At 49.1% G+C, this 26743-nt stretch overlaps 1 protein-coding gene across 1 annotated transcript; it reads left to right on the top strand.

Moving 5' to 3' along the window:
- Positions 1–273: 273 nt before the first annotated feature.
- On the top strand, positions 274–5517 carry CNGA2 (cyclic nucleotide gated channel subunit alpha 2). The gene is made up of 6 exons (XM_020903114.2): positions 274–383; positions 620–712; positions 1230–1394; positions 2434–2541; positions 3661–3767; positions 4115–5517. Exons 1-6 carry the CDS (start codon positions 274–276, stop codon positions 5515–5517), a joined length of 1986 nt encoding a protein of 661 aa, XP_020758773.2.
- Positions 5518–26743: the final 21226 nt, after the last annotated feature.

Raw genomic sequence — 26743 nt, 5'->3', positions numbered from 1 at the left:
TCACATGTCAGAGAATTCATTCTGGTAAAAGGAAAAGAAACACACCTTGCAGTTTAGCACAGTTTGCCTTTTAAATAACCTGTCAGGGCGGGGAGAGTGCCAGCATCTTGCCCTGTACCACCATAGCAATACTGTGGGGAGCCGGGGTTTGCCGACTGGGCCCTGGTGCTGTTCTCAGTGCTCACTTGAGGTTCTTATGTGGGTACTGGGGTCTTCTGTGAACTTTCTTTGGGCTTCTCCTTGGCAGGTGAGGGTCCTGGTTGTACATGGAGGATGACAGAAAAAGCCAATGGCGTGAAGAGCTCCCCAGCCAATAACCACAACCACCGTGCCCCTCCTGCCATCAAGGCCAATGGCAAAGATGACCACAGGGCCAGCAGCCGGTGAGTCTGTTGAGGCTGGATCATTTCAGAGATGGCCTTGAGCCTGCTACTTCCTCCCAGCTCTGCCTCATTGTCACAGAGTAAACAGTCCTTGGCTCAAGTGCAGACTCTAAAAGGACCATGGGATTTCTAGGTATCTTCTAGGAAGGGAGAGGGCTAATAAGAGATGAAGCATGCACAGAAACAAACTAACAAACAAAAAAAGGCTTCAGTCAATTCTGCTCCTTCCTCTGCAGGCCACAGTCTGCGGCCGATGATGACACCTCCTCAGAGCTACAGCGACTGGCAGAGATGGACGCCCCCCAGCAGAGGAGGGGTGGCTTCCGCAGGTGGGTCTCACCACTGCCCTGCTACCATCCCCTTCCTCCCATGGGGCCTCTCAGATCCTGGAGTCCTCTTGGTCCCAGGGGCCTTTCTAACAAGACCTCTAGGAAGCCCTGTTAGCCCTGTCCTAGCTCAACCTTTCTCTCTAGAGGAGGCTCCTGTCAGCAAGTTTGGAGGGGCCGGTGGAGGTTTCTCTTCAGACTTGTCTGTGGCAGTGTCAGGAGGAGACTGTCTTCCCAGCAGAGGGGCTCAGGTGGAGGGCTCCATGCAGAAATCAGAAAGCCTGAAGCAAGCTTTCTCCTGACTTGTCCTCCCTCAGCACCATCTCCATTTTGCCCCAGAGACCCCATGTCTGTTCTTCAGAATAGACAGAAATGGCACCTCCTACAGGAAGTCTTCCCAGAGTGGCCTCTTCAGGCTGCTGGGCTGAGTCATGCCCAAGCCTCTTCCCCTGTCCTGGGCGCGGGTCCTCTCTCCAAAGCGCAGGTCTTCTATGCCTCACGCTCCCTCTCTCTGCTCTAGGATTGCCCGCCTGGTGGGAGTCCTCAGAGAGTGGGCTAACAGGAACTTCCGTGAGGAGGAGCCCAGACCTGACTCGTTCCTTGAGCGTTTCCGGGGACCTGAGCTCCACACCGTGACAACACAGCAAGGGGACGGCAAAGGCGACAAGGACGGCGAAGGCAGCAAGTACAGCAGTCGAGCCTGAGGGACGGGAAGGGCCCCAAGCAGGCATTGGGAGGGCTCGGTGGGGTTCCTCAGACCACAGCCAGGGAGGCCTGCTGTGCTTTCCACTCTAGAATGTTCCCTGGTCTGTGCCCAAAGGCTTTCTAATGGCCAGTGGCCCACCGGCCGTGGGATGCCCTGCTGGCTCCTCTCACCTTCGCCACCGATTCACAGAGGTCCTCCTGCTGCTCAGGAAGCAAGGGGCAAGGGCACGCGGATGTGGGTGGGAAGAGGACTCAGCCAAGGGTGCAGAGGAGGGTGCAACTAGAGAGCTCTGTGGAGCCCATGTCAACCCTGGTGCCCATGTGAGTGCAGAGTGGGAGTGTGAAGAGGCCGTGCTGGGGGCTGCCTGGCTGGTGGAGGGTGGGGAGGAGGTCCCGAAACAAGTGAGCATGACAGAGTGAGTGGGAGGCCAGAGATGGCAGGTCTGGAGGGCCTCTTCTTTGAGGAAGGAGTAGGCGACAGGGGATGTCTGGCCAGGCCGACATTCCCCACCTCTGGCCAGTAGAGGAAAAGCACTCCCTCCAAGGCAGGACCCGGCATCTGGAAAAGTGATTCGGGAGCTGGAGGCCAGACCAAACAGCGGGAATGGGCAGGAAGCACACTCACTCAGAGCCCCTCTCTCTTCCCAGGAGGGATGTGGGGACCTGCCCTGAGCCCTCATCACCATGCTGTGTAAGACCCTCCCTGGGGCCCAAGGCCTGCCTCAGCGACAGCACTCTCCCTCATGCACCCTCTCGGCAAGAGGCCTCCAGAGGGCACAAGAGTCAACGGGCCCATGTAGGGTCAAAATCAGAAGAAGGCTGTTTCTTACCCACCAAGCTCTAGTCAGATGCCCAGTGCCAGGCTGTGGCTTCCTCATAAATGAGGCCTTAAGAAAACCCATGCATCACCCTGGGAATCCCACAAGGCACTGCATTTTCAGTCCTCTGGCCTCTGGGAGCCAGGGTGCTGCCACATAGGGGAGCTGGTTCCCAAGCCTTGTCTTTGTGTGTCTCCTCAGGAAGAAGTTTGAACTCTTTGTCTTGGACCCAGCTGGGGACTGGTACTACCGCTGGCTGTTTCTCATTGCCTTGCCTGTCCTCTATAACTGGTGCCTACTGGTGGCCAGGTGAGCAGAAAGTGGTCTGGGAGGGGGTGGCCCGAGCAACCTGGTCCAGCTGTGGACACAGAGCTCACACTACCTCAGTAATTCATTCACCAGAGATTTAACTGAGCACCTAATGGGTGCCAGTCTCAGTGCTCAGAGCTGGGGATCATCTGTGAACAAGGCACGCATGGTCTCTGCACTCCTGGAGCTTGCAGGCTCGTGGGGACACTGACAGTGAACCTGAATATACCAGTGCCGAAGCCAAATTCAGGGACTGGAGGCAGGGAGCTACTGATACAAGGGAAAAGGCAGTCAGGGTGGACCTCTCTGAGAAGGTGGTGCCTTAGCTAAGACCTGAGTGATGAGAGAGGGTCTGGAGGACTGCAGGTAAAGTGTTGGAGAGGCAGGCGCAGGCCGGTGCTGCAGGCTTTGTGCACCAGGGGGGGGGGGGGGGGGGCTGGGTTTCATTCGAAGTGTAACCAAGTAGTCAGAGTTAACTGCTCCTACCTTTGACTTGTATACTCACTGAGTCATCTTGGGTTCTGTCCTTTCCTCTGCCCTCTCCTGTGTCCCCTACCCACCCAGGCAGCAAGACTCAATTCCTCCTAACACTCTCCTGCAGCCTCCAACCTCTCTTCATTCCCACTGCCTCGAGTCTAAGACCAGCTACCACTCTCTCTCGGGTGGGTTGGCCAGTGCTCCATGTTGGGTTCTCAGTAGGTGTGTGTTGAAGAGCCAAACATGGAGGCTAGTCAGCTGTGTATTATGGGCATTCTTCCAATGACTCATTTTTCATTCAACTCACTTCTGTTGAGCACTTGAATCCTGGGCTAGGAGGTGCTCTGGGCTAGCACGTGGGGCACCAGGTATGTTGTAATGACTAAGAGGTGGTCTCTGTCTCCGTGGAGCTCACAGTCCAGTGGGTCAGATAGACAAGTAACGCTCAGCAAAGTCTATGTATAAAAAGGGTTGGAGTAGGAGTTGCTTGTGAATCCATGTCTTCTGGGCAGCAGACTGACTGTGACTCATCAGTGCCCCTGGTGGCCTTCCCAAGCCCTGCTCACGGTGGGCAATCAGTTTGGGGACTTCAGGAGTCGTTGGATGGCTTCGAGGGTGAAGCCCAGCATTGTCTTCCTGCAGAGCCTGCTTCAGTGACCTGCAGAAAGGTTACTACATAGTGTGGCTGGTGCTGGATTACGTCTCAGATGTGATCTACATTGCAGACCTCTTCATCCGACTGCGCACGGGTAAGTGATAACTGGGATGCACAGGCAGGAGCATGACCCGTGAGTCCAAAGGCTTGAATCCAAATTCTCAGGAAATCCCCTTGGCATGGTGTTAGCCTCAACTATCTGGCTGGGACACAGGCTGATGCCTTTCCCTCTTTGAATCTCAACTTCCCTACATGCTCAGTGAGTTTTGGATCTGGGGGTAATCTCTGAAGATACTTACGGCCAGCTATACTGTGTGAGCCTCCTATACCCTCCTTGGGAAGCAGGGTTCAGTGATCATATGCTCTTTCCTGAGCGTTAGTCTATTAGGAGGGAAAGGTACAAAGTCAGAGGTGATATACATTGGCTTGTGTCTCCACTAGGTTTCTTGGAGCAGGGGCTACTGGTGAGAGACACAAAGAAGTTGCGGGACAACTACATCCACACCATGCAGTTCAAGCTGGATGTGGCCTCCATCATCCCTACAGACCTGATCTATTTTGCTGTGGGGATCCACAACCCTGAGGTGCGCTTCAACCGCCTGCTACACTTTGCCCGCATGTTTGAGTTCTTTGACCGCACTGAGACACGCACTAGCTACCCCAACATCTTCCGAATCAGCAACCTGGTCCTCTACATCTTGGTCATCATCCACTGGAATGCCTGCATCTACTTTGCCATTTCCAAGTCCATCGGCTTTGGGGTGGACACCTGGGTTTACCCCAACATCACTGACCCTGAGTATGGCTACCTGTCTAGGGAGTACATCTATTGCCTTTACTGGTCTACACTGACCCTCACCACCATTGGGGAGACACCACCCCCTGTAAAGGACGAGGAGTACCTGTTTGTCATCTTTGACTTCCTAATTGGTGTCCTCATCTTTGCCACCATCGTGGGAAATGTGGGCTCCATGATCTCCAACATGAATGCCACCCGGGCTGAGTTCCAGGCCAAGATTGATGCCGTCAAACATTATATGCAGTTCCGAAAGGTCAGCAAGGAGATGGAAGCCAAGGTCATTAGGTGGTTTGACTACTTGTGGACCAATAAGAAGAGTGTGGATGAGCGGGAAGTCCTCAAAAACCTGCCAGCCAAGCTTAGGGCTGAGATAGCCATCAACGTCCACCTGTCCACACTCAAGAAAGTGCGCATCTTTCAGGACTGTGAGGCTGGCCTGCTGGTGGAACTGGTGTTAAAGCTCCGGCCTCAGGTCTTCAGCCCTGGGGACTACATTTGCCGCAAGGGGGATATTGGGAAGGAGATGTACATAATCAAGGAGGGAAAACTGGCAGTGGTGGCTGATGATGGTGTCACTCAGTATGCCCTGCTCTCGGCTGGGAGTTGCTTTGGAGAGATTAGTATCCTTAATATTAAGGGCAGCAAAATGGGCAATCGGCGCACAGCCAACATCCGTAGTCTTGGCTACTCTGATCTGTTCTGCTTGTCCAAGGATGATCTTATGGAAGCTGTGACTGAGTACCCTGATGCCAAAAGGGTTTTGGAGGAGAGAGGCCGGGAGATTCTGATGAAGGAGGGCTTGTTGGATGAGAATGAGGTGGCAGCCAGCATGGAGGTAGATGTGCAGGAGAAGCTAGAACAGCTGGAGACCAACATGGACACCTTGTACACTCGTTTTGCCCGCCTGCTGGCCGAGTACACAGGAGCCCAGCAGAAGCTCAAGCAGCGCATCACAGTTTTGGAAACCAAGATGAAGCAGAATAATGAGGACGACTACCTGTCAGATGGGATGAACAGCCCAGAGCCACCTGCCGAGAAGCCATAATGGTTTGGCCCAATTGCCCCTGCAGCCTTGGCCTTGACCCCAGGGCTGGAAGAGCTGTGTAAGTCCCCACATATATATGCATTACCACATCCCCTTGGATTCTCCCAGAAGCCTCTCTGCTGGAAGGTTTAGTGCTCAATCATCCAGAAGCCCTCCTCCAAGTCTGATTAACAGCTAATCTTGTGCAGGGCACAGACTGTGCTTAGCTCGGCTTCCAGACACGTCAGCCTGTCTAAGTTTGAGGAAGGAAGAGAAGAGGAGCATCTCTCCAGGCTCTTTTGTGTCTAGTTACCTCTCACTTGGCTCTTTTCTAATATGTGTTCTGAATATTTCCACTTCCCTGAAGCAGTATGTAGTTCGAACACTAGCTGCAGACACCTAGCATGGGTCCCAGTATCTTTTTCCCAAGGCAGGCAAAAGGTGTGGAGGGGGGCAGGTAGGAAATGCTCACTCCAAGTCCTACTCTGCTGATTCCTCTGTCTGTCTGCCAACCCAGAGTGGGAGCCCTGTGGTCTTCTCTGGACCAGGAGGAGGAGGATGCTCCTGGTCTCCAATCCACCCCAGGGCATGGAGTGAGGAACTAGCAGTTGGCCAACAGGCAAGGCACCTGGAGAAGGTGGTGGGCAGGAGTCTGGCCATCACCCCTCTATCAGAGTGTTTCTCAGGAGGCGCTGAGGCTGATGGTGAGTGGATGACTCTTCAAGTTAGCATCCGCAGTAGAGATATTTACAAGTTAATAAATTCCTCTGAACTCTTTGTGGTGATTGCTTCACTCTGCTATTAAGATCCTCTCCCTTCCTCCCTCCCAACCCATCTCTTTCCTCCTTATTTCTCTCTTTCCCTTACCCAAGACTCTGCCTGGAATCCCCTCTGCTGTTTTTTGCTGCCTGCCTAAGCCCTACTAGGGCTTCCCTCATAGCTCAGTTGGTAAAGAATCTGCCTGCAGTGCAGGAGACCCTGGTTTGATTCCTGGGTCAGGAAGATCCCCTGGAGAAGGGATAGGCTACCCACTCCAGTATTCTTGGGCTTCCCTTGTGGCTCAGCTGGTAAAGAATCCACCTGCAATGAGGGAGACCTGGGTTTGATCCCTGGGTTGGGAAGATCCCCTGGAGAAGGGAAAGGCTACCCACTCCAGTATTCTGGCCTGGAGAATTCCATGGACTGTATAGTCCATGGGGTCACAAAGAGTCGAACACGACTGAGTGACTTTCACTTTCACTTTAAGCCCTACTGGTCCTTCTGTACTCAGCTCAGGTACCATACTTTGGGAGAAGGTTCCCTTGTCTGAATCAGCTCCCACACTAGGCCATCGTGAGTCTAGGCCCCAGGCTGCTCGTGCGTCTCAGTCCCGGCTCTTTACCACACGGTGGGGTCTGTTTGGATGCCTCTGGCTTCCGCTGTGGGCTCTCTGCGGGGCCGAGACGACCTCTCTCACTGCTCTGCTTGCAGCATTTTAGCCACGCCTGGCGCAGAGGAGGCTTTCGGAGAAGTTTATTCACTGGGGTGATAAGCAAGCACATCCAAACTCCTATGCTTGCATTTGCTAGCAACCATGTCTTTACAGTCCTGCAGGCTGTGTCTGGGGATTTGGGAAGGCTCTCATGAAGGTGTAGATACTTGAGTGGGTGCCACCTGGTGATCCAGAGCCTGAAGGCCAGTGCTATCTAGTGCAGAGGATCTAACTGCAGACTCGGGTGTCTCTGTGCATACCAGTTATCTCTCTCTATCTCTATTAATAGTGGTTCAGTACACACACAATTTATCCATAATTTTAACATTCAACTTTGTTCTTTTTTTCATTTATTTTTATTAGTTGGAGGCTAATTACTTTACAATATTGTAGTGGTTTTTGTCATACATTGACATGAATCAGCCATGGATGGCTGAATAACATTCCATTGTATGGATAGACTGCGTTTTATTTATCTGCTTATCCATCAATGAATACTTGCATTATTTTCATCATTTGATTACTATGGATAATACGACTATGCACATGAGTCTACAATTGTCTGTTCCAGTTCCTGCTGTCACTTTTTGGAGTGTATACCTAGAAGTAGAGTTGCTACATCATGGAGCAATTCAATGTTTAATTTTGAACAGTATGAAATGCCGTACTGTTTTCCACAATGACTACACCATTTGACATTCCCACTAACAGTGAACAAGGGTCCTAGTTCTCTATATCCTCACCAACACTTGTTGCTTTCTGCTTTTTTTTTTCACAGTAGCCATCTTAATAAGTGTGAGTTGATATCTCTCGTAGTTTTGAGATTCACTTCCCTGATGTAATTATTGATGTTGAGCATCTCTTTGTATGCAGCTGACTGGACCATTTGTATGTCTTTTGTAGAGAAATGTCTATTTAGTTCTTTGCTCAATTTTTAATTGGATTATTTCTTTTGTTGTTGTTGAGTTGTAGCAGTTCTTTATATATTATGGAAGTTAACCCAAACCAGTTATATTATTTGCAAATTTCCTCCATTCCATAGGTTGCCTTTTCACTCTGTTGATAATGTCCTTTGATGCACAGAAAATTCTAGTTTTGATGTAGTCCAGTTTATTTTTTCTTTTGTTGCCTGCATTTTGGTGTCACCATTCATTTTTCTTGGAATTAATTCTTTTAGCAAGGCTTCTTTTAAAATTTAATGTAATTTCTTGACCTCTTCTGTAGCTTACAGTGGTAAATCGTAATCAGGGGAAAACTTACTTGCAGATATCTGAAACATGTTCTATGCCTAGGCCCTGGTCCCTAAGAGTGGCAGTGGCAGGGTGGCAGCATTTGTGATGGGCCAGTGTTCTCTGAATGCCCTCCCTTAGGGTATAGGACTGAAAGAAAAGGCTCTCCCCTTCACTTCCCGAGAGGTTAGGCCACTAGGAGTTGGAATCCCCAGAGACCCAGCCAGATGCTTGCCCAGACTCGCATGGCTAAGGCTGTGCTGAGACCATCAGTTTCCACAATCTGCTAGGACTGGAAGTAGATGTCAATTTTGTAGCCCTAGGATGACACTGGGCCCAGAGGCAAGGGGATGACTGCACTGAAGAATATAGCCTTGGTTTCTGCAAGACACCTGCAGCATTTCGCCTTCAGTCCAGCACCAACGGGTACCTGATTTCCAGTCCACATCAACCAGGTGAACATTGCATTTTGGATCTGGTTTTCCCCCGGGAACAGCAAGTGACACATCTGGGTCACAGGGGGATCCCACCGGTTTGAGATGCAGACTTCAGGGCTCTCAGCTCTCACTTACTTCCCCACTTCCCTTTCCCCAGACCTCTTTAATTTTAATCACCCCCCCCCTTTTTTTTGTGGTGCCTTGAATGCCTATGTTCTCTTAGGTGTCTAGGATTTTTCTCATGCTGTTCCCTCTTCCTGGATCAGTCTTTTCTGCCTTGTCTTCTAAGACTCAGCTCCTCCTTCTCTGAGCCTTCACAGACTCAGAGACTTCAAGGTGAGACCCCCTTGCACCCAGACTGCCAGTGACTGTTTGGCAGTTGGTCTCTTCTCATCTAAACACAGTTTAAAGTGAAAGTCGCTCAGTCGTGTCCGACTCTTTGCAACCCCATGGACTATACAGTCCATGGAACTCTCCAGGCCAGAATACTGGAGTGGGTAGCCTTTCCCTTCTCCAGGGAATCTTCCCAACCCAAGGATCAAACCCAGGTCTCCCACATTGCAGGAGGATTCTTTACCAGCTGAGCCACCAAGGAAGCCCAAGAATACTGGAGTGGGTAGCCTATCCCTTCTCCAGTGGATCTTCCCGACCCAGGAATCGAACCGGGGTTCTCCTGCATTGCAGGCGGATTCTTTATCAATTGTTCATTGAGAAGAGGATGAAGGAGCAACAGCAGGAATATCTATGCAGCTTGGGGGTGTGTGAGCATGTGAATGTGTGTATATGGGCACCTATGTTAAGCCCCATGTGGACGCTGCTGTGAGCACCTGGGTGTGGACCCTAGGCAGACAGCGTTCCTCTCTGGGCGCTCCGTCAGCCTGCCCAGCCCCCTCCTCAGTTGCTCTCTCTGCAACAACGTGACTGTCTCCTGCTTGTCTCTGGCCACCACCCCCGCTTCTCTCCCGTAACTGGCTGTAATATAAGAACTGAAGTACATTCTCCATTATGTGTCGTTTTTATTCAGCACAGTCTGAAGTTCCCTGCTCTTAAAAAATGTTTAAATTGGAATGTTTTTCTTTTCCTCTGAACATACCCATGAAGGTAAATTGCCCTCTTGGTATATGGTCATGAATTTGCTTTTCTCTGCGTTGATGACCTATAGGAAACAGAAGCCCTTTCTCCTGCCCACCACATTCCCTCCCCTTTCCGTCTGACCCTCAGTGGCTCCTGCCTGGCTTGCAGACTGCCGCCCCCACGTTGGCCCAGCCCAAGTCCCAGACTCAGCACTATCTGTCCCTCAGTCTGGAGCCTAAAGCTAGTGCGATATCTTGCTTTCTTCTCGGGGCCGGGAGAGGTGTTGGGGGGGCGGTGGGCAAGGTAGAAGCTTCCCCTCTTCTGGAAATGTTGAGCCAGGAAGCCCCCGGTTCACAGAGATAAGGAACCTGGCCACCAGAGGGAGCATGGACCTCAGGAAAGGGTGGTGGGCTTTTCTCTGTGAACCCCTAACCAAGCAGAGGGCTGAGGGGTGCCCGCGGAGGTAGCTAGGTGGCTCTTCATGGAGCCTCTCTGAGTCGTAGGACCACGTCTGTCTCCCTGAATGCCCTGCTGTGATCCCTTTAGATGCCCTCAGATGGTCTTGGGTTTCAAATCCAATGGTTTTGTCCAAGTCTGTGTGCCAGGTGCCCAGACCCGGCTAGAAGCTGTGTATAGAAGGAATATCAGGGTTGAACTGCAAGGGGGCCTGGTTGTTACAATTTTAATGTGTATTCAGAAAAAATACTACTAACCCACAAAACACTCGTTGTTATGGATATTATTCCTTAGCATGGACCTAAAAAAAGAGAGCTGATTTAAAACTGATTTAAAGGATTACATAAATAACTATTCCAATGACCCATGAAGGTGAAGCATGGATGATGGTGTTTCAAGATAAAGACAGTCATAACTCACCTCTTAATTACTTTTCTCCAAGCTAGCTTTCCCCCACCCTCCCCATATCAGTCATGAAATGTACACTGTTTCAGTTGCTCAGGCCTAAGCATTGGAGCCATCCTGAACTCCCCTCTTTGTTTCATCCACCATATCTGATCAGCCTGGAAACACTCTCTACTTTACTCTCAAAATAAAATCAGAATCCATGCACTTCTCCCACCTCCACCAGCCCCACCTGAGTCTGGGACGCCGCCAGCTCTCTCCTGGATGGCCACAGTTACCTCCACACTGGTATCCTTGTTGCCACCCTGAAGTCCGCTCAGCTAAATAGGGAGTGCCTGTAGGCAGGCATAGGGTGCCATCTGGTCCCACCGTGAGCAATGGCTTGCCATACTGGCTGTGGGTTCAGTTGCAGGTCACCTCTCCCTGGCATGGACAGAGCTGCCAAGGACTAAATGATTTTGCTTCTTAGTGTGCTTCGAGGCAGACATCTCCCTAGAAAGACAAGCTGATTTAGGGCCTGACACCATCTAGCCCTGATCAGGAGGGTGATGAAAATGCATCTCTAGCTAAAAGGTTTGCTAAGCACAAGTCCAAACAGGCTCAGTTCTCTGGTTGGAACTAGGGCCGTGCCTGTGGAGGGCCTGATATTGGCCCTGGCCTGGGAGCCCAGGAACATGCTGGGGACCTGGAAATATCTACCTTTGGAAAGCTGGAGTATACCACAGCGGGGAAGTTGAGGAAGAAGATGTTGTCTTTATTTCCAATCAAATCATCCTTTCTTGGCTTGGTGAAGTTCTGTCCTTTTCCAGAACCTTCCATATAGTTGTACACACGTGACTCAAACTGGGCAGTGCTCTAAGGGGGTATGAGCAAGTTGCTGTTTTGTCCTCCATGGACAAATTTGTCCTGGACCTGAAATTTGCCTAGGGTCTTGAAGGATGCAGAGGAGCTGTCTGGGCCAGTGAGGTGACATGCCAGGTCCAGGTTCAAGGTGCTAATGGGGGAAGGATGCTGAAGAGCAAGGCAAGAGTCCCAGTCTGTTGCCAGAGTGGTGCATGAACCCAGTGAATTGGGCTCCACAGACCTTGGAATTAACTTGGCTTCACTGGTTGAACTTGGACAAGTTTCTTCCCCTTTTGGGCTCAGTTTTCTTTTCTTTTTTTTTTGAGGGGGGGCTCAGTTTTCAACTTATTTTAAGGAATGCATTTCTTAGGGCCCCCTGCAGCCCTTCTGGAGATGGGAGGAGAATGGGTTTGTCTTATTTCCACTCATACCCTTGCATCACTCAAATTTGTCAAACAGCTAACATCCAGGCAGACTTTCAGAGTTGCCAGTTTATACAGATCAATGTATTTAATTAGATGGGTTTTCTTTTTTCTCTTTTATTGAATTGAGTAAGCAAATAAAATTTGGGCAATTTGTTATTAGGTCATTTAAATGCCAACTCAGTTTCATAATCTGGACTTGTGCCACATCCAAGTCCTTCCAATTTCTTTCCGGAGAGGCGGACTCTGAAGCCAGCTGGAGGAGTGGGTATTACTGGGTTCTGTAGTACTCCTGAGGGTCTGAATACCTGCAGTTTAGCCGGACTCTCTGTTGATCTAAGAGTGCAAGCTGGGTGGTTAGAGAGTTTAGGGCTAGTGTTGGGTGGGGGCAGTGGTGACATGGTAATAATCAGATGTTCTTGGCTTTCTCCATGAACAAAGGCTTGCCTTGAATCTGCAACCTCTGTTTCCTTATCTGTATCACCAGTAAGGTCTCTGCAATACTCTAGTTCTGGGGAGGTGGAACTGCCCCAGCCCCACCAAGGTATAGCTGGTCCCTCCAGTGCTGGGAGGAGACAGCCCTTGGGACCCAGGTCTTGGAGGCCCAGCGAGGAGCGGTGGGCAGGAGGCTGGGATCGGGAGGGCAGCCGTCTGGGCTGGGCCTGAGAGGTGCCCGCTGGCCAGGCCGCATTGGGCTCAGGATCGCTCGCCCTGCTGCTGTTCCACCTCCGGCCACAAGGCAAGGTGGGGGCGCTCTCGCCCCGCCGATGGAGCGCGCCGCGGCGCTTTCCAAGCCCTTGGCCACCCTCCACGTCTCGGGAACACTTTTGCTGGTCCTGGACTCCTGGGAGCGCGGGCACCTCAAGTCCCCCGGGCGAGAAGGGGTTTGGGTGTTGAGAGATGGGCAGCCGTAGGCATCGAACATGGCAGGAGGAAGGCCTCCCTGGGCACCCCCTAGGTCTCCACATTCCCATCCCCTCTTTGAGCCTCGCCCCTCGCCCCTTCTCTCCCTCCCTGTCGACACCCCCTTCCTGCCGAGGAGAGGCAGGAGGGAGGTAACCGTGGGTCATTTCCCTCTGGGATCTGCTCTGAGAGGGTGAGGCTGGGGTCACTAAGCCGCCTTCCTGGCTCCTGTGGCCCAAAGAGTGAGCAGGCAAGTCTGTAGACAGGCTGCCCAGACCTGTTGAACTCATGGAGGCTGTGACAAGGCGTGACAGGCGTCCTGGAGGCAATGGTTGGAGGCCTCTCGTAGGGGACCGGGGACAGGCATTCGGGGCATCAGTCTTGGTAAATAACATTAGCAAGGCGACAACCCCGAGCAGGCAAATTGGGAATGCAGACAGGGCTTGGTGACCACGCTGGCTGTCTGCCTGTGAGTCACCTCTGCCAATCGATTCATCGCACAGCGCTTGGATGGGCAATGTGCTTAGAAAGAGAGGCTGAGTGGAGCCCTCCCTGCAGACCATGGAGCTCTCTGGGGTGCACCATGGTGGCCAGGAACACGGCCTCCTCCTGCTGGGCACAGAAGCCGCTCAGGGCCCTTGTCATTTCCCTACTTGCCCTTCTTTTGCAAAGGCTGGTACGGGTTCCCCAGTTTTCAAGTTGAAACTGACCTTTCCTAAAGCTACCCTGAGTTGGGGGGCTCCAGGGATCCCCCAGCCCCACTGAATCGAGTCCCTTCTTGGGGCTCCATCTCCTTGTCTCTGTCGAGTGCTTGTCTCCTTGTCTCTTGTCGAGAGTGCAGAGTAGATGCCAATGAATAGTGGTTGTCAGAATGAAGAAACCACTGTATTTCTCTGTTTTTGATTGTAACAAACAGCATAATTTATTTATTTATTTATTTAAAAAATTTTTTTTAAGTTTGTTTTTGACCGTGCTTGGCTTTATGTTTCCTTCTAAACCTAGGAAACAAATGGATGGCCCTTTAGGAAACAAGTGGGTGTCCAGTGTATACATAGCACAGAGTGGTTTCAGGAGATAAACCAGTTTTGCGCAAATGTGGGGTGGGGGCAAGGGCCGGTGGGGTGGCAAACAGGGTCTGGGAAAGAGGAAATTTGTCTGCAGAGAGTCCCGGGAACACAGTTTATTTCACAGGCTCTTCCTTCCTGCACTTCCTTTTCAGTTCTGACCCTGTGAAACAGAAAACAGCTTTCCTTGACCCAGAGACAAGGCAGGCTGTGACTGTGGTGTGCAGACGTGCTGAGAGCTAATTGTGCCCGCTACGGGACAGCTCCGGCACTCTCCACAGGAGGTCCCTGTGGTGTGGGCAGGTCAGTGCCCTGGTTGCTGAGGGCATGTGACCTGGAAGCTGCTCCTGAGCCCCCTCCCCCCTCTACCCCCAGTCACAGTGGCCCCCTAACCCAGGTTTCTGATGGGTTGTTTACCTAAGTGTGGAGATAACATCCGAGCCACATGGAGAAAGCACTAATGGGTGACATTTGAAGATTCTGAGCTGAATCTGCCTGGAATTTGATTTTTGCCTCTTTAAAAAAGCAAAACAAAACAAAACTTTCCACTTTATATTTTCAGATATTGCCATGCATTGAGTCATTTCTTAATGGCACATAAATCCTATCCATTAGTTCATATTTGCCTGTTATTTCAAGAGGATATTTTTTTTATAGCCAGTGGCCATAGATAGTTTTGTGTCATGACCTCCTCCCATTTGGGGACATGTTGTCCTTTGGGCTCGTGGCCCTGCAAAGCCACAGCTTGGAGCTGGAGGCAGTTTGGCCCTGCTACACAGAGGAGTGGGGGCTGCAGGGGGCGGCCAGCTGTGAAGCATGCCCCACACAACTGGCTTCTGCCTGGCTTCCATTGTGAGGCTCACTGGAGCATGGAGGGAGTTGCAGGAGAGGTCAGGCTGTGGCCAGTTCTGAGTGGAGAAAGAAAGAAGTGGGGAAGGAGAGAGGGAAGGAAGGGAGAGGCAGGAGACTTCTGGTGACTCATGGCCCCGGTGATGACAGCTGGCAGACCTTGACTTCTTCGGAAGCCAGGCAGCACCCAATACCCAGCACTGAGTGCACAGCTCTGCAGGGTGGTGGGGCTCCCCCCAAGGGAAGGGGTGGTGCCAGTGTCGCTCTGGAGTGGAGACAATCTTGGCAGCTCGTGAAAGTATGCTGCTTTTACTCTTGGGGAATGCCATGGTGTCTCCCGGGAGCCTGGCTAGCTGGCCATGGTCACATCCTTTTTGAAATGGGTCTTCACAGGCTTGACTGGTCATCCCTCACACCCAGATCCCAGGTGCCATCTGAAGTGGTCCTCCCCTGCCTTTAACCCTCTTTGGCTTTCTTTCCCTGGATCTCTCTCCTCTGCGTCTCCCTCCTCCCTTCCTTTTTCTGCCAGGTCCTTCTCTTCTGCCCGGGCCCTGCACCCCTTGCCCTCTTTCTCCCATTTCTCTTGCCCCTCCTCCCTCCTCTCCTCTTTCTCCCTTAATAGCTCTCTTGCTGTCCCTGCACCTTCTGGCCATTCCTCTGCCTCTCTCCTGCTTCTTCTTTCTCCTTCCTTCCTTCTTTCCCCCTTTGCCTCCCTCCCCCTCCTTCCTTGTCTCCCCCAAGGCTGCTCTCCGCTCCTTACTCTTGTCTTCACACCTGTTTTCCACTCCTCGTCCTGTCCTTTTTCTCCTTTTCCTCCCCATGCCTTATTCCTCTCTGCATCCCTGTCCTCAGAATCCTTTACCCTCGTCTGCTTGCCTTTGGTCATTCTTTCAGAAGCTCTCTGCCCTCCTTTCCCAGTCTCTCCCCTCCTGCTCCTCTCCTCTCATTGTTGCTGTTGCTCTGTGTGGGCCTCTCTCTCTGCCTTCTACCATCCCTCCTTCCCTCCTTACAGCTCTTCCCTCCACCATCAAACTCTCTTCATCTTTCTTCTGTCCGCCAAGCTGCCCATCCGGCTCCTTCTTCCTGCCCTTTCACCTCTATTTCTCCCAGCATCCCAAGTGGCAGAATCCGGGGAGCAGCTAAGCCCTCCCCCACCCACCTAACTGTCCTAAGCACTGCCTCAGGGACACTCATTGGGACACAGGGGAAACAGCAAACCTTGGGAGTCAGGCAGGAGGGGGAGATCAGCTCAGAGCTCACGTGCCATATGGGGCTGTTAATGCTTGTAGCCCAGACAACGGGGAAGGGGATCCTTGAAGGTTGCTAGGTTTTAGTGGGTTCCTAATCAGTGTGCTGTCAATGGGAGTTGCTTCTGATGGGCACCCCCAGAGACGAGCCATCTGTGCGGGAGCACGGTTGAGCTGCAGGCAGATCTCGTGTAGGATGACCCTTTTGTCTCTAGGATCCTCCCTTGGGTGGATGGCCTTCCATGCCAGCCTCTTCCCCTAGGGCCGGGCCATCCTTGCCCATCACCTACATCCTTAGCTGCCCGTTGCCCCTGCCTGTATCTCTTAGCCCCAAGGCCCATGTCCCGGCCCTCTGCCTCTGTTCAGTTTGCTACTGTGTCTATCTGCTTGCAGCCGGCCGTGGGGCAGTAGGGGATGCGTCCTTGGGAAGCTACTCCCTATGCTGTTCACCACAAAGGAGGCAGTGGGGGATGGAGGGGGGGTTCCTAAAGGTGGTGGGGACCCTAGAACAACCCAGTCTCGAGCTCTGCATCAGAGCAGGAAAAGCCATGGACCCCTACAACTACATTCCTAGCCAAACGAGGATTCTGCCCTTCACAGAGAGCTCCCCGGGGCCCAGGGGATCTCCTGTGGACGGAGCTCACACATCACCTGCTGCATGCGTTTCTGTCTTTGTGCCAAGCCCTGCCAGAAGACAGTGACAACAGCATTCTGTCGGCTCAAGAAGGACCCAAAGGAGCGGGGGTGGGGGTGGCTGCACAAACACAGTCTCAAGCCTCTTGTACAGGAGACACTGAGGGCCAACTCAGGCCTACACCTAGGCTGTCCAAGACCTGGGGCCAGAAGCAAATCTAGGGTGACACTTGGCCAGCCTGGGCCTCGAGGTCCTCATATTAAACAGAGTAACAGACTTCCATGGTCTTTCGGCTGGGGCAGGCGCTTTTTTCTTCAGGCCCAATATTCATACATGTGTGCTTTCACTGAAGCCTCTCATTAACTCAACAAGCTGGTTTCCGCTTTTGCCCAGACAGTAAGCAAGGTGCAGGACATTTAAGTGATCCGTCACAGACGTGTGGCGAGTAAGTGGCAGAGTCAGACCTGGCACATGGGTCTACTGTCTCTGCGTCCCCTCGCCAGCTCTGTCAAAGTACTTCCTGTTGGAGGGCCAGGGCTCCAGCACTCTGAGCTCTTGTCCACCGGAAACAACTGGATGAATGAAAAGGCAAACCCAAAGGGGCAAACCTCAGGGAGGCGGTGGCTTTTTGACCGTTGTTTTCTTTTCATCTCTGCTACAAGCTGGGCGGCAGGGTACTTTGCCCAAGGCATTGTGTGTTTTATCATTGTTTTGTGGTAGCAGAGGTTCTGTAATGTTTACTTAATCACTTGCTGTTCCCATTGCCTGCATCCTCTGCCCTCAATCTGTACATTACCAGCTTCTTCTTGACATTCAGTCCTCAGCTTAAATGTCACCATGTTTGGCCACCCATTCTAAAGTGGCCATTTAGCCACTCTGTTTCATCATCCCATCTTAATTTTCTAGCCAGCACTGCTTGTTTCTATTGTCCTTTATTTTTTCCTTTGTGCCATATATCTCTCTCTCTCCTAACTAGACTGCCAGTTCTGTGAGTGCGAGACCGCATCTGGATCCCTTCTGTACTCCCAGGTCCTGGCACTGTGCTTGGCACCTGATAGGGGCTCAATGAATAGTTGCTATGAAGCCCAGGGAAGCAGGGACCAACCTTGTCCATGAGAATTAGGGAAAGTATTGAAAGATAGTTAGGAGCTGTCCAGGCAGAGAGACAGGACCAGACATTTCTAGTAAGAGAAGCACACATTAGAATGCTAGCATTACCAGCTCCAGCCTTGGTCTTCTCCAACCAGAGGTTCCGGACTTGAACACCAAGACCTTGGGGAGGGCTGCTTTCTTAAGCACCCTGAGCCCCAGTAGTACCAGGGACCTCCAAACAAATATAGAGCTGCCAATGCCCGTCTTATTGCTGTTCAGTTGCTCAGTCATGTCCGACTCTTTGCGACCCCATGGACCGCAGCACGCCAGGCTTCCCTGTCCTTTACCATCTCCCGGAGCTTGCTCAAACTCACGTCCATTGAGTTGATGATGCCATCCAACCATCTCATCCTCTGTCGTCCCTTTCTCCTCCTGCCTTCAGTCTTTCCCAGCATCAGGGTCTTTTCTGATGAGTCAGTACCCGTCTAAAGAAAGGAAATATCCCCAAACCTCTCAGCAGCTTGTCCTACAGCTTTGAAGTGTCCCACTTTACCAGAGCTGGCCCCTCTAAGGTCATCTCTGAGCAGGGTGAGGATGAAGGCCCCTGGGCATGCAGCCTAGTGCACGGACGTGAACATGCACATACATGTTGTAGGTTCAGAGTTCTGTCCTGTGTCTGAGGGATGGACTCTGAGCTCTGGCTCTTGACCACCCCCCCCCCCCCACCCCGCCGAACTGCATGTCTTTCAGTCATTGTTTTGACATCAGGAGGATGACCACATCTTTAGCAAGCCCTGGGAAAGAGGGTAAGGATTGTGATACTGCATCCAAAAGTCCCAATCACAGAAATAGAAATTGGCTGCCATGTCAGGAAAGTATAAGGGAGAGAAAATTGCCTTGTGAGCAATTCTGCATGGTCATAAAAATCCCCAAAAATCCTTTACACCGGTTCAGCTCTCTATCAGGTGCTGAGTACCTTCCCACACATCAGTCCACCCGAGCTTTGCATAGTCTGTGAGGTAAACAGGGCCAGGATTAGCTCTCCAAGGAGGCACTGGCCAAGTTAGGCCAGAAGCTAGGCATCCTGCCCCAAGCCCAGGGTACTGCCATCAATTTTGCACAGGCCCTGGCCCAGGCCCAAGAGGTTGTTGTGCTGCAGTGGGGCATCTGGCCTTGAGCACCAATGGACAGGAGATAGGGTTTTGGTTAGGACAGTCAAGGGCAGTAGACTGCATTCAAAGGAGCCCTGAATGGCTGATTTGTCTTCCTTTCTGCTCTTCTTCCACCCTGCCTTTTTTTGTTTGTACTGTGGTAAAATTCACATAGCATGAAGTACATCATTTAACAATTTTAAAGTATACACTTCATTAGCATTTAGTACATTCACGGTATTATACAACCATTACCTGTGTCTAGTTCGAGAACATTCTGGCCACTGCAAAAGTAAACGCCACATTCATGAAGCATCCATCCCCAATTCTCCTCTCCCTTATTTTCACTTAAAAAAAAAAAACAAAGACCTTATTACTGAGATTTATTTGTGGATTTCGGGTGTAGAGAGTTGAATTAAATGCATATCTCAATTCAGGGCCGGCTACTAAAATCATCTATGAGGTATATGAGGACCCCTTCTCCTTTTATGTCTTTTCCCTTTTATTTCAGATCCTCACCTCTTTTCCTCTCTTTCATGGACACCCGCTCTAATGCATTTGAGATGCATCTCTGAATATGTATGTGTTCTTGTAAAATATAGTGTTGTTTCGTGTATGCGTTCTTAATTTGCATAAATATTATTGTGCTATAAATCTTGTTCTGTTTCTTGCTTGAAAAAAAAAAAGCAGCACTATAATTTTGAGATCACTCTATGTTGCACATACATCTGGTTACTTCAAACTGCTGCTTAGAATTCTATTTATACTATCCATTTTCTGGTGGATGGAAAAATGGCCTGTCCCCAGTTTCATGCCATGGCCCTCCTTGGACATGTTCCAATGGGATAGACCCCCAGATGTGGGCTCAGTGGATCACAGAGTACACGCGTACTTAATGCTACTAAGCCCTGTTGGTTTCCTCTCCAAAAGAGCAGATCAAAAAAGAATGAAATAATTCCATATATATGTGTTAGTATACTGTAATGGTCTTTATCTTTCTGGCTTACTTCACTCTGTATAATGGGCTCCAGTTTCACCCATCTCATTAGAACTGATTCAAATGAATTCTTTTTAATGGCTGAGTAATATTCCATGGTGTACATGTACCACAGCTTCCTCATCCATTCGTCTGCTGATGGGCATCTAGGTTGCTTCCATGTCCTGGCTATTATAAACAGTGCTGCGATGAACATTGGGGTGCACGTGTCTCTTTTGGATCTGGTTTCCTCAGTGTGTATGCCTAGAAGTGATAACCCTATATGCAAAAAAAGAAAAAGAGACTCAGATGTATAGAACAGACTTGTGGACTCTGTGGGAGAAGGCGAGGGTGGGATGTTTCAAGAGAACAGCATCGAAACATGTATATCTAGGGTGAAACAGATCACCAGCCCAGGTTGGATGCATGAGACAAGTGCTCAGGCCTGGTGCACTGGGAAGACCCAGAGGGATGGGGGACCGGGATGGGGAATACATGTAAATCCACGGCTAATTCATTTCAATGTATGACAAAAACCACTGCAATGTTGTAAAGTAATTAGCCTCCAACTAATAAAAATAAATGGAAAAAAACAAAAAAACAAAACAAAACAAAAAAAAGAACGAAATAGCGCCATTTGCAGTAACATGGCTGGACTTAGAGATTATCATACTACGTGAAGTGAGTCAGAGAAACACAACTAACATGATATCACTTATATGTGGAATCTAAAAAAGGGTACAAATGAACTCATTTACAAAACAGAAATAGAGATACAGATGTAGAAAATAAACTTATGGCTACCAGGGACTAAGGTGGGGGAGGGATATATTGGAAGATAGGGATTGACATATACACACTGCTACATAGAATATACAACCTATCCTATAGCACAGGGAACTCTACTCAATACTCTGTAATGACCTATATGGGAAAAGAATCTAAAAAAGAGTGGATATATGTATATATATATAACTGATTCACTTTGCTGTACATCTGAAACTAACACAACATTGTAAATCAACTACATGCCAATAAAAATTCTTTTTTTTGCATTTAGTTCATTTTTATTTTGGATTTCTACAGTTTTTAGATACATGTCCTTTTCTCAATTAAAAAAAAGTAATTCTGTGAGGTAGATATCATTATCCCTACTTTTCTTTCTTTTTTCAAAAAAAATTTATTTTAATTGGAGGATAATTACTTTACAATATTGTGGTGGTTTTTGCCATACATTGACATGAATCATCATGGGGGGTGCACATGTGTCAAAAGGTAGTTCAGCTTATAGTCCCACCAGGAAGGCATGGGGGCTCTGGTTTCACCTAGTCCTTGCTGACATCTGGTATTTTTGAACTTTCTAATACTTTCCAAACTGATAGGGGCTAAGAGAATCTTATTGTATTTTCCAATTTGAGTATTCTTGATTACTAGCAAGTTTGGACATCCACCCCCAGGTTTATTGGCTATTATGCAAGTTGCTTGTTTAAATACTTTCTCTGTTTTTTCTTTTCTTTTTTAAAAAATTGAACTCCTGTCTTCTTTCTGAATGATCCCCTCTTGTTGGTTTGGTTTTAGATATCACATATATATTCACCTCTTGGTCATTTATTTTTTTATTCCCAATGATATCATTTTATGAATAGAAATCCTTACTTTTATTTAATTGAACCTATCAATTTGTATGGCTTGAAGGTTTTATTTTCAGTCTGATTCCTGTCCTCCCCAAGACCTAAAGGTATTCTACATTTTCTTTCAATACCTTTTTGGTTTTAGCTTTTATATTTAAGTTTTTTAATCCATCAGAAATCACTTTTTATTTGTGGTGTGAAGTGGGAATGTAACCATTTTTTCAGCACTATTTACTTAAAAACCCTTGTTTTGATTATTGGTTTGTTGTTCCAACTTTAACATATATATTAAATCGCTATTATTTTCCTTGGGATCTGTTTTTTTTCCTACACCAGTACATATTGCTTTTTAAAAAATTGCTTTAACTTTGTATTATATCTTATCTTGTAGGACAAGTCTTTCTCTTTGCTCTATTAGGATGAGTCTTTCTCTTTGCTCTTCTATATAAATTGACTTATGTCTTTTGAGGTCTTTATTCTGTCCATTTCTTCTTAATTCCCATATAAACAAATTCACAGCATTGGCAGAATGGAAAGACCTCTTTCCTCCTGGGTCCTGAGGAGAGCTACTCCTTTATGGCAGATAATATTTCAACCATGATAAAGTTCTTTCAAGTCATTTGTTTTATTTCAAAACCCTAAAGAAGTCCCTGAGAAAGGCAGCCCCATTTTACAGATGGGGACACTGAGGCTTAAAGAGGGGTAGGAATTTCCAGAGATGCCCAGTGAGTTAGTCAGGTGGTAGCTTTCTGAGCCCCTGTCCCTGTCTATGAACACCACACCATGTTAACACACAGTGTTCAAAGACCATAGACAACTCAGGCTCCAAAGCACAAATATTTGCCACTCAGTCTCCACCCGGATAGACAAGGTAAGGGGACAGCGAAGCCAGAATTGCTTTGAAGGAGTGAGAGCTGAAGACCAATAGGCATTTCAAGGGAGGTCATCAAGCATAGTTAGGAGGCTATGGTCAAAGCAGAAGATGGTTTGGGAAACAGTGGAAATAGTTCTAGAGCCAGATGTGGGCACATTGCAGGGGTGGCCATGGCAACTCAGTGCTAATGACACTGCAGTTGAATGAATCTTTATACATCAAATTTTCCCACACTCTATCAGGCAAGCAAGGAGGTCAGAAGGAGGGAGAAAAAGACATGGTGGCTCTGGTGACTACAGTGAGGAAGCCAGCAGCAGGCTCTGCAGGCACAGGTGGTGTGCACAGCAGGACTTCCTTGAGGGGCTGGGAGTCTAAATAGGGACTTAGCCTGAGCAGCAGGTCAGTGGAAAGACTTGACACAGGCACCCTATGACCATAGACATCACTCAAGTGGAGTCTGACGGGGCCCAGCTGCCCATCAGCAATCCAGCTCCATCTGAGCAAGCACTTTTTCAAGGTCAGGGCCACTGCCTCAGAATGGGTACCCTCCTTGGCCCTGGAAGTGTGCAAGGAGTGGTTGCATGGCCACAGGAGGGTGGAGGTTGAACATATGTTTGAAGTCTAGATGGTTCTACAACACTGGCCCACTGGTTCACAGGTGGACTTCAGACTCACTTGGGGGTGGGTTAAAAACACAGATGCCAGTTCCTACCCTGCTGAGTCCACCCCTCAGCTGGGGAACCTCTAGTTTAGAGCAGTTCTTCTCAAACTATCGGGGATAGAAAGACTAGTTTTTCAATCTCTACTCTGTCACAAGATACATTATACAAGGGGCTTCCAGGTGGCTCAGTGGTAAGGAATCCGCCTGCCAATGTAGGAGATGCAGGTTCGACCCCTGGGTTGGGAAGATCCTCTGGAGAAGGGAATGGCAACCCGCTCCAGTATTCTTGCCTGGAAAATCCCATGGGACAGAAACTGGCATGCTACAGTCCATGGGGTCACAAAGAGTCAGACATGACTTAGTGACTAAACAACAACAAATATTTTCTAAAAGACAAAATCTCACCTTTCTCTGTTGTAGCCAAGTCAAATTGCTAAAACAGTACCTAGACACCTACTCTTATTGCTGTACTTAGGAATCAGCACTAGCATGTGAAACGTTCTTATAGAGTTCATGGCCAGCCTGGAGGTTCGAGGCCACTATGCCTCTGCTTCTGATCAGCAAAAGCTGTCCTGCCTCTACTCCAAATTGTGAGGCTACCCTGGGACAAGGGCCTTTGGGCTTGGTCCACCTGTTGAGGACCCAATTGGCTCTATGCTTGTCTTGGCTCCTCAATTTCCTCTTCACTCCCTGTGAAAGGAGCAGCTGCCATAATTCCTTCCTAAAAGCTCAAAGAGTGATGGAACAAGATGCTTATCCAGTCTTTCTTTGAGGGGGCCCTGACCTTCCCATTGTGCACTGTAAGTGATAAACAAAGCATATGTTGACTTTTCAAAGACCTGGCCTGGGCCAAATGGGTACATCATGGTTTCCAAAGTGGAATTCCCAAACCAGAAGCTCAACTTCTCTGGCTGCCCTCCAGAGGCTGTGGTCCAGAAGGTTGGAAGAGCCTTTGGGTGGGCTTTACAGAATGACAGCTACACAAAAGCTCCTAGAGCAGGCTAAGAAAAGACTATGTTGAAGGACATGGGACACTTGATGTCAAAGGAATGGAATGTGCCACAGTGATTGCTGAGGCTCTGTACCACTTGAATATTCCATGGTTCAAATGGGCTGTTGGCTAAGATGCTTGATCTATGTACGCTTTCTCCCATGGCCACAGAGACAAATTCATTGCCAACTAAGACAACTTACTTAGCATCTTCTAGCTGCTAGTCCCTGTGCTGAGCCCTGGTGAGGGAGGTGAAGAATCATACATAGCCCCAAGTCTGGAGATGCATGCAGCTCACAGTCCAATGGGGAGAAAGAAAATAAACATCCCTTAGTTCAGTTCAGTTGCTCAGTCGTGTCTGACTCTTTGTGACCCCATGGACTTCAGCACACCAGGCTTCCCTGTCCATCACCAACTCCTGGAGTTTACTCAAACTCATGTTCATTGAGTCAGTGATGCCATCCAACCATCTCATTCTCTGTCGTCCCCTTCTCCCACCTTCAATCTTTCCCAGCATCAGGGTCTTTTCCAATGAGTCAGTTCTTCACATCAGGTGGCCAAAGTATTAGAGTTTCAGCTTCAGCATCAGTCCTTCCAATGAATATTCAGGATTGATTTCCTTTAGGATGAACTGGTTGGATCTCCTTGCAGTCCAAGGGACTCTCAAGAGTCTTCTCCAACACCACAGTTCAAAAGCATCAATTCTTTGGCACTCGGCTTTCTTTATAGTCCAACTCTCACATCCATATGTGAGTACTGGAAAAACCACAGCTTTGACTAGACAGACCTTTGTTGGCAAAGTAATGTCTCTGCTTTTTAATATGCTGTCTAGGTTGGTCATAGCTTTTCTTCCAAGGAGCAAGCATCTTTTAATTTAAAATAAATTACACTGAATATCCCTGCTTTTGCTGCTGCTAAGTCACTTCAGTCGTGTCCGACTCTGTGCAACCCCATAGACAGAAGCCCACCAGGCTCCCCCATCCCTGGGATTCTCCAGGCAAGAACACTGGAGTGGGTTGCCATTGCCTTCTCCAATGCATGAAAGTGGAGTTGATCAGTCATATCTGACTCAGCGACCCCATGGACTGCAGCCTACCAGGCTCCTCTGTCCATGGGATTTTCCAGGCAAGAGTACTGGGGTGGGGTGCCATTGCCTTCTCCATTGAATATCCCTAACAGGACACAATTGCCAATGCGTAGGCAAGGCTGGGCTGTCAGCTCCATGAGGGTTAGCTTGTTTACTAATGTGTGCTCAGTGCCTGAAGATCACTCAATATTTGTTGAATAAAAGCTCTTTAATGTCCCTAATGTGGGGACTGTGATGGATGAGCAGTTTTATGTGTCAACTTGGTCAGGCTATAGCCCCCAGTTATTCAATTAAACACCAGTACAGGTGTAGCTGTGAAAGTGTTTTGTAGATGTGGCTCATATCTGCGGTTAGTTGAGGTGAGGTAAAGGAGATCACCCTTGATCATGTTGGTGGGCCTCAGCCCATCAGTTGAAAGACCTCAAGAAGAAAACTGAGTTATCCATGAGAAAGAAATCATACCTATGAATTGCAGTATCAGCTCCTGCTTGAGAGTCTCCAGTCTGTTCTTTCTGATGGCCTGTCATATGGCTATCAGACTTGCCTAGCCAGCCCCACAATTGAGTCACAAATTGACTGCAATAAATTGAGGAAGCCAATTCCTTGCAATAAATCTACATCTATCTATCATCCATCAATCTATCTATCATCCATCAATCTACCTATCAATCAATCATCTATCTAAAGGATTCTACCAGAGAAATAGAATCAGTATCTCTATATCTCTATCCTCTGGGACCACATCTCAACTCCACCCCAGCCCCCAGTGTTCTTAGCCATGAAGCATTACTCAAGCTGACTGTGAGTTCTGCTGTCTTCCCCAGCAGTTTGTGAGTGTGCTGAGGGCAGGAACTTGGCTTCCCTCATGTCCATAACCATGGTGTCTTATCAGACATGTGCCCTGAATGGCCCTCTCAAATGATCTTTGGATGAATGGATGTGCAGATGCTGGGAGGCTGAGGGCAAGGTATGCTGGTGATTTCTCCCTAGGCCAGCTCATCTGCCTTCTGTGACTTCAGTGATGACCTCTCTGTCTTTGACTGCTAATCCTCTAGCTTCAGGCAAGACCTCTGATCACCAGATCCATAGCTCTAATCACCCACTGGACCTTGTAAGGCAACAAACTCAGCACCGGAGCCTTGTACCTAGGTGTAGGCTCCTGGGCCCAACTGCCCAGTTTAAATCTTTGCTCCTTCACTGACTCAGTTCAGTTCAGTTCAGCTGCTCAGTCGTGTCCGACTCTTTGTGACCCCATGAATTGCAGCACGCCAGGCCTCCCTGTCCATCACCAACTCCCAGAGTTTACTCAAACTCATGCCCATTGAGTTGGTGATGCCATCCAGCCATCTCATCCTCTGTCGTCCCCTTCTCCTCCTGCCCCTAATCTCTCCCAACATCAGGGTCTTTTTCAATGAGTCAACCCTTCACTGACTAGCTGTGAAATTATTTAATCTATAGGACTCAGTTACCTCATCAAAAAATGAAACTCATCATCACCATCATTATCGTCATCATGTACTTTATGGGGTTTGAGAAGGAATGAGGTAAGACATGCAAAATGAGAAAAAGGAACCTGGAACACAGAATGTTCTCTGCTGCACTAAGGACCTGTTAGCTAATGTGATCATTTCCCATTCCAGTTGGTCTAAAGCAAAACTCAAGTTCTTCTCTAAGTTGTTTCTCTTGTCCTGTATTCTCCACTCAGTAAATATCTCTACCATCCACATCCCATCCACTTCCCAATATATTT

This window comes from Odocoileus virginianus, unplaced genomic scaffold (genome assembly GCF_023699985.2).
Source record: "Odocoileus virginianus isolate 20LAN1187 ecotype Illinois unplaced genomic scaffold, Ovbor_1.2 Unplaced_Scaffold_13, whole genome shotgun sequence".
Lineage (NCBI taxonomy): Eukaryota > Metazoa > Chordata > Mammalia > Artiodactyla > Cervidae > Odocoileus > Odocoileus virginianus.
The sequence above is the reverse complement of the archived record's forward strand: the minus strand, read 5'-3'. Positions and strand labels throughout refer to the sequence as shown.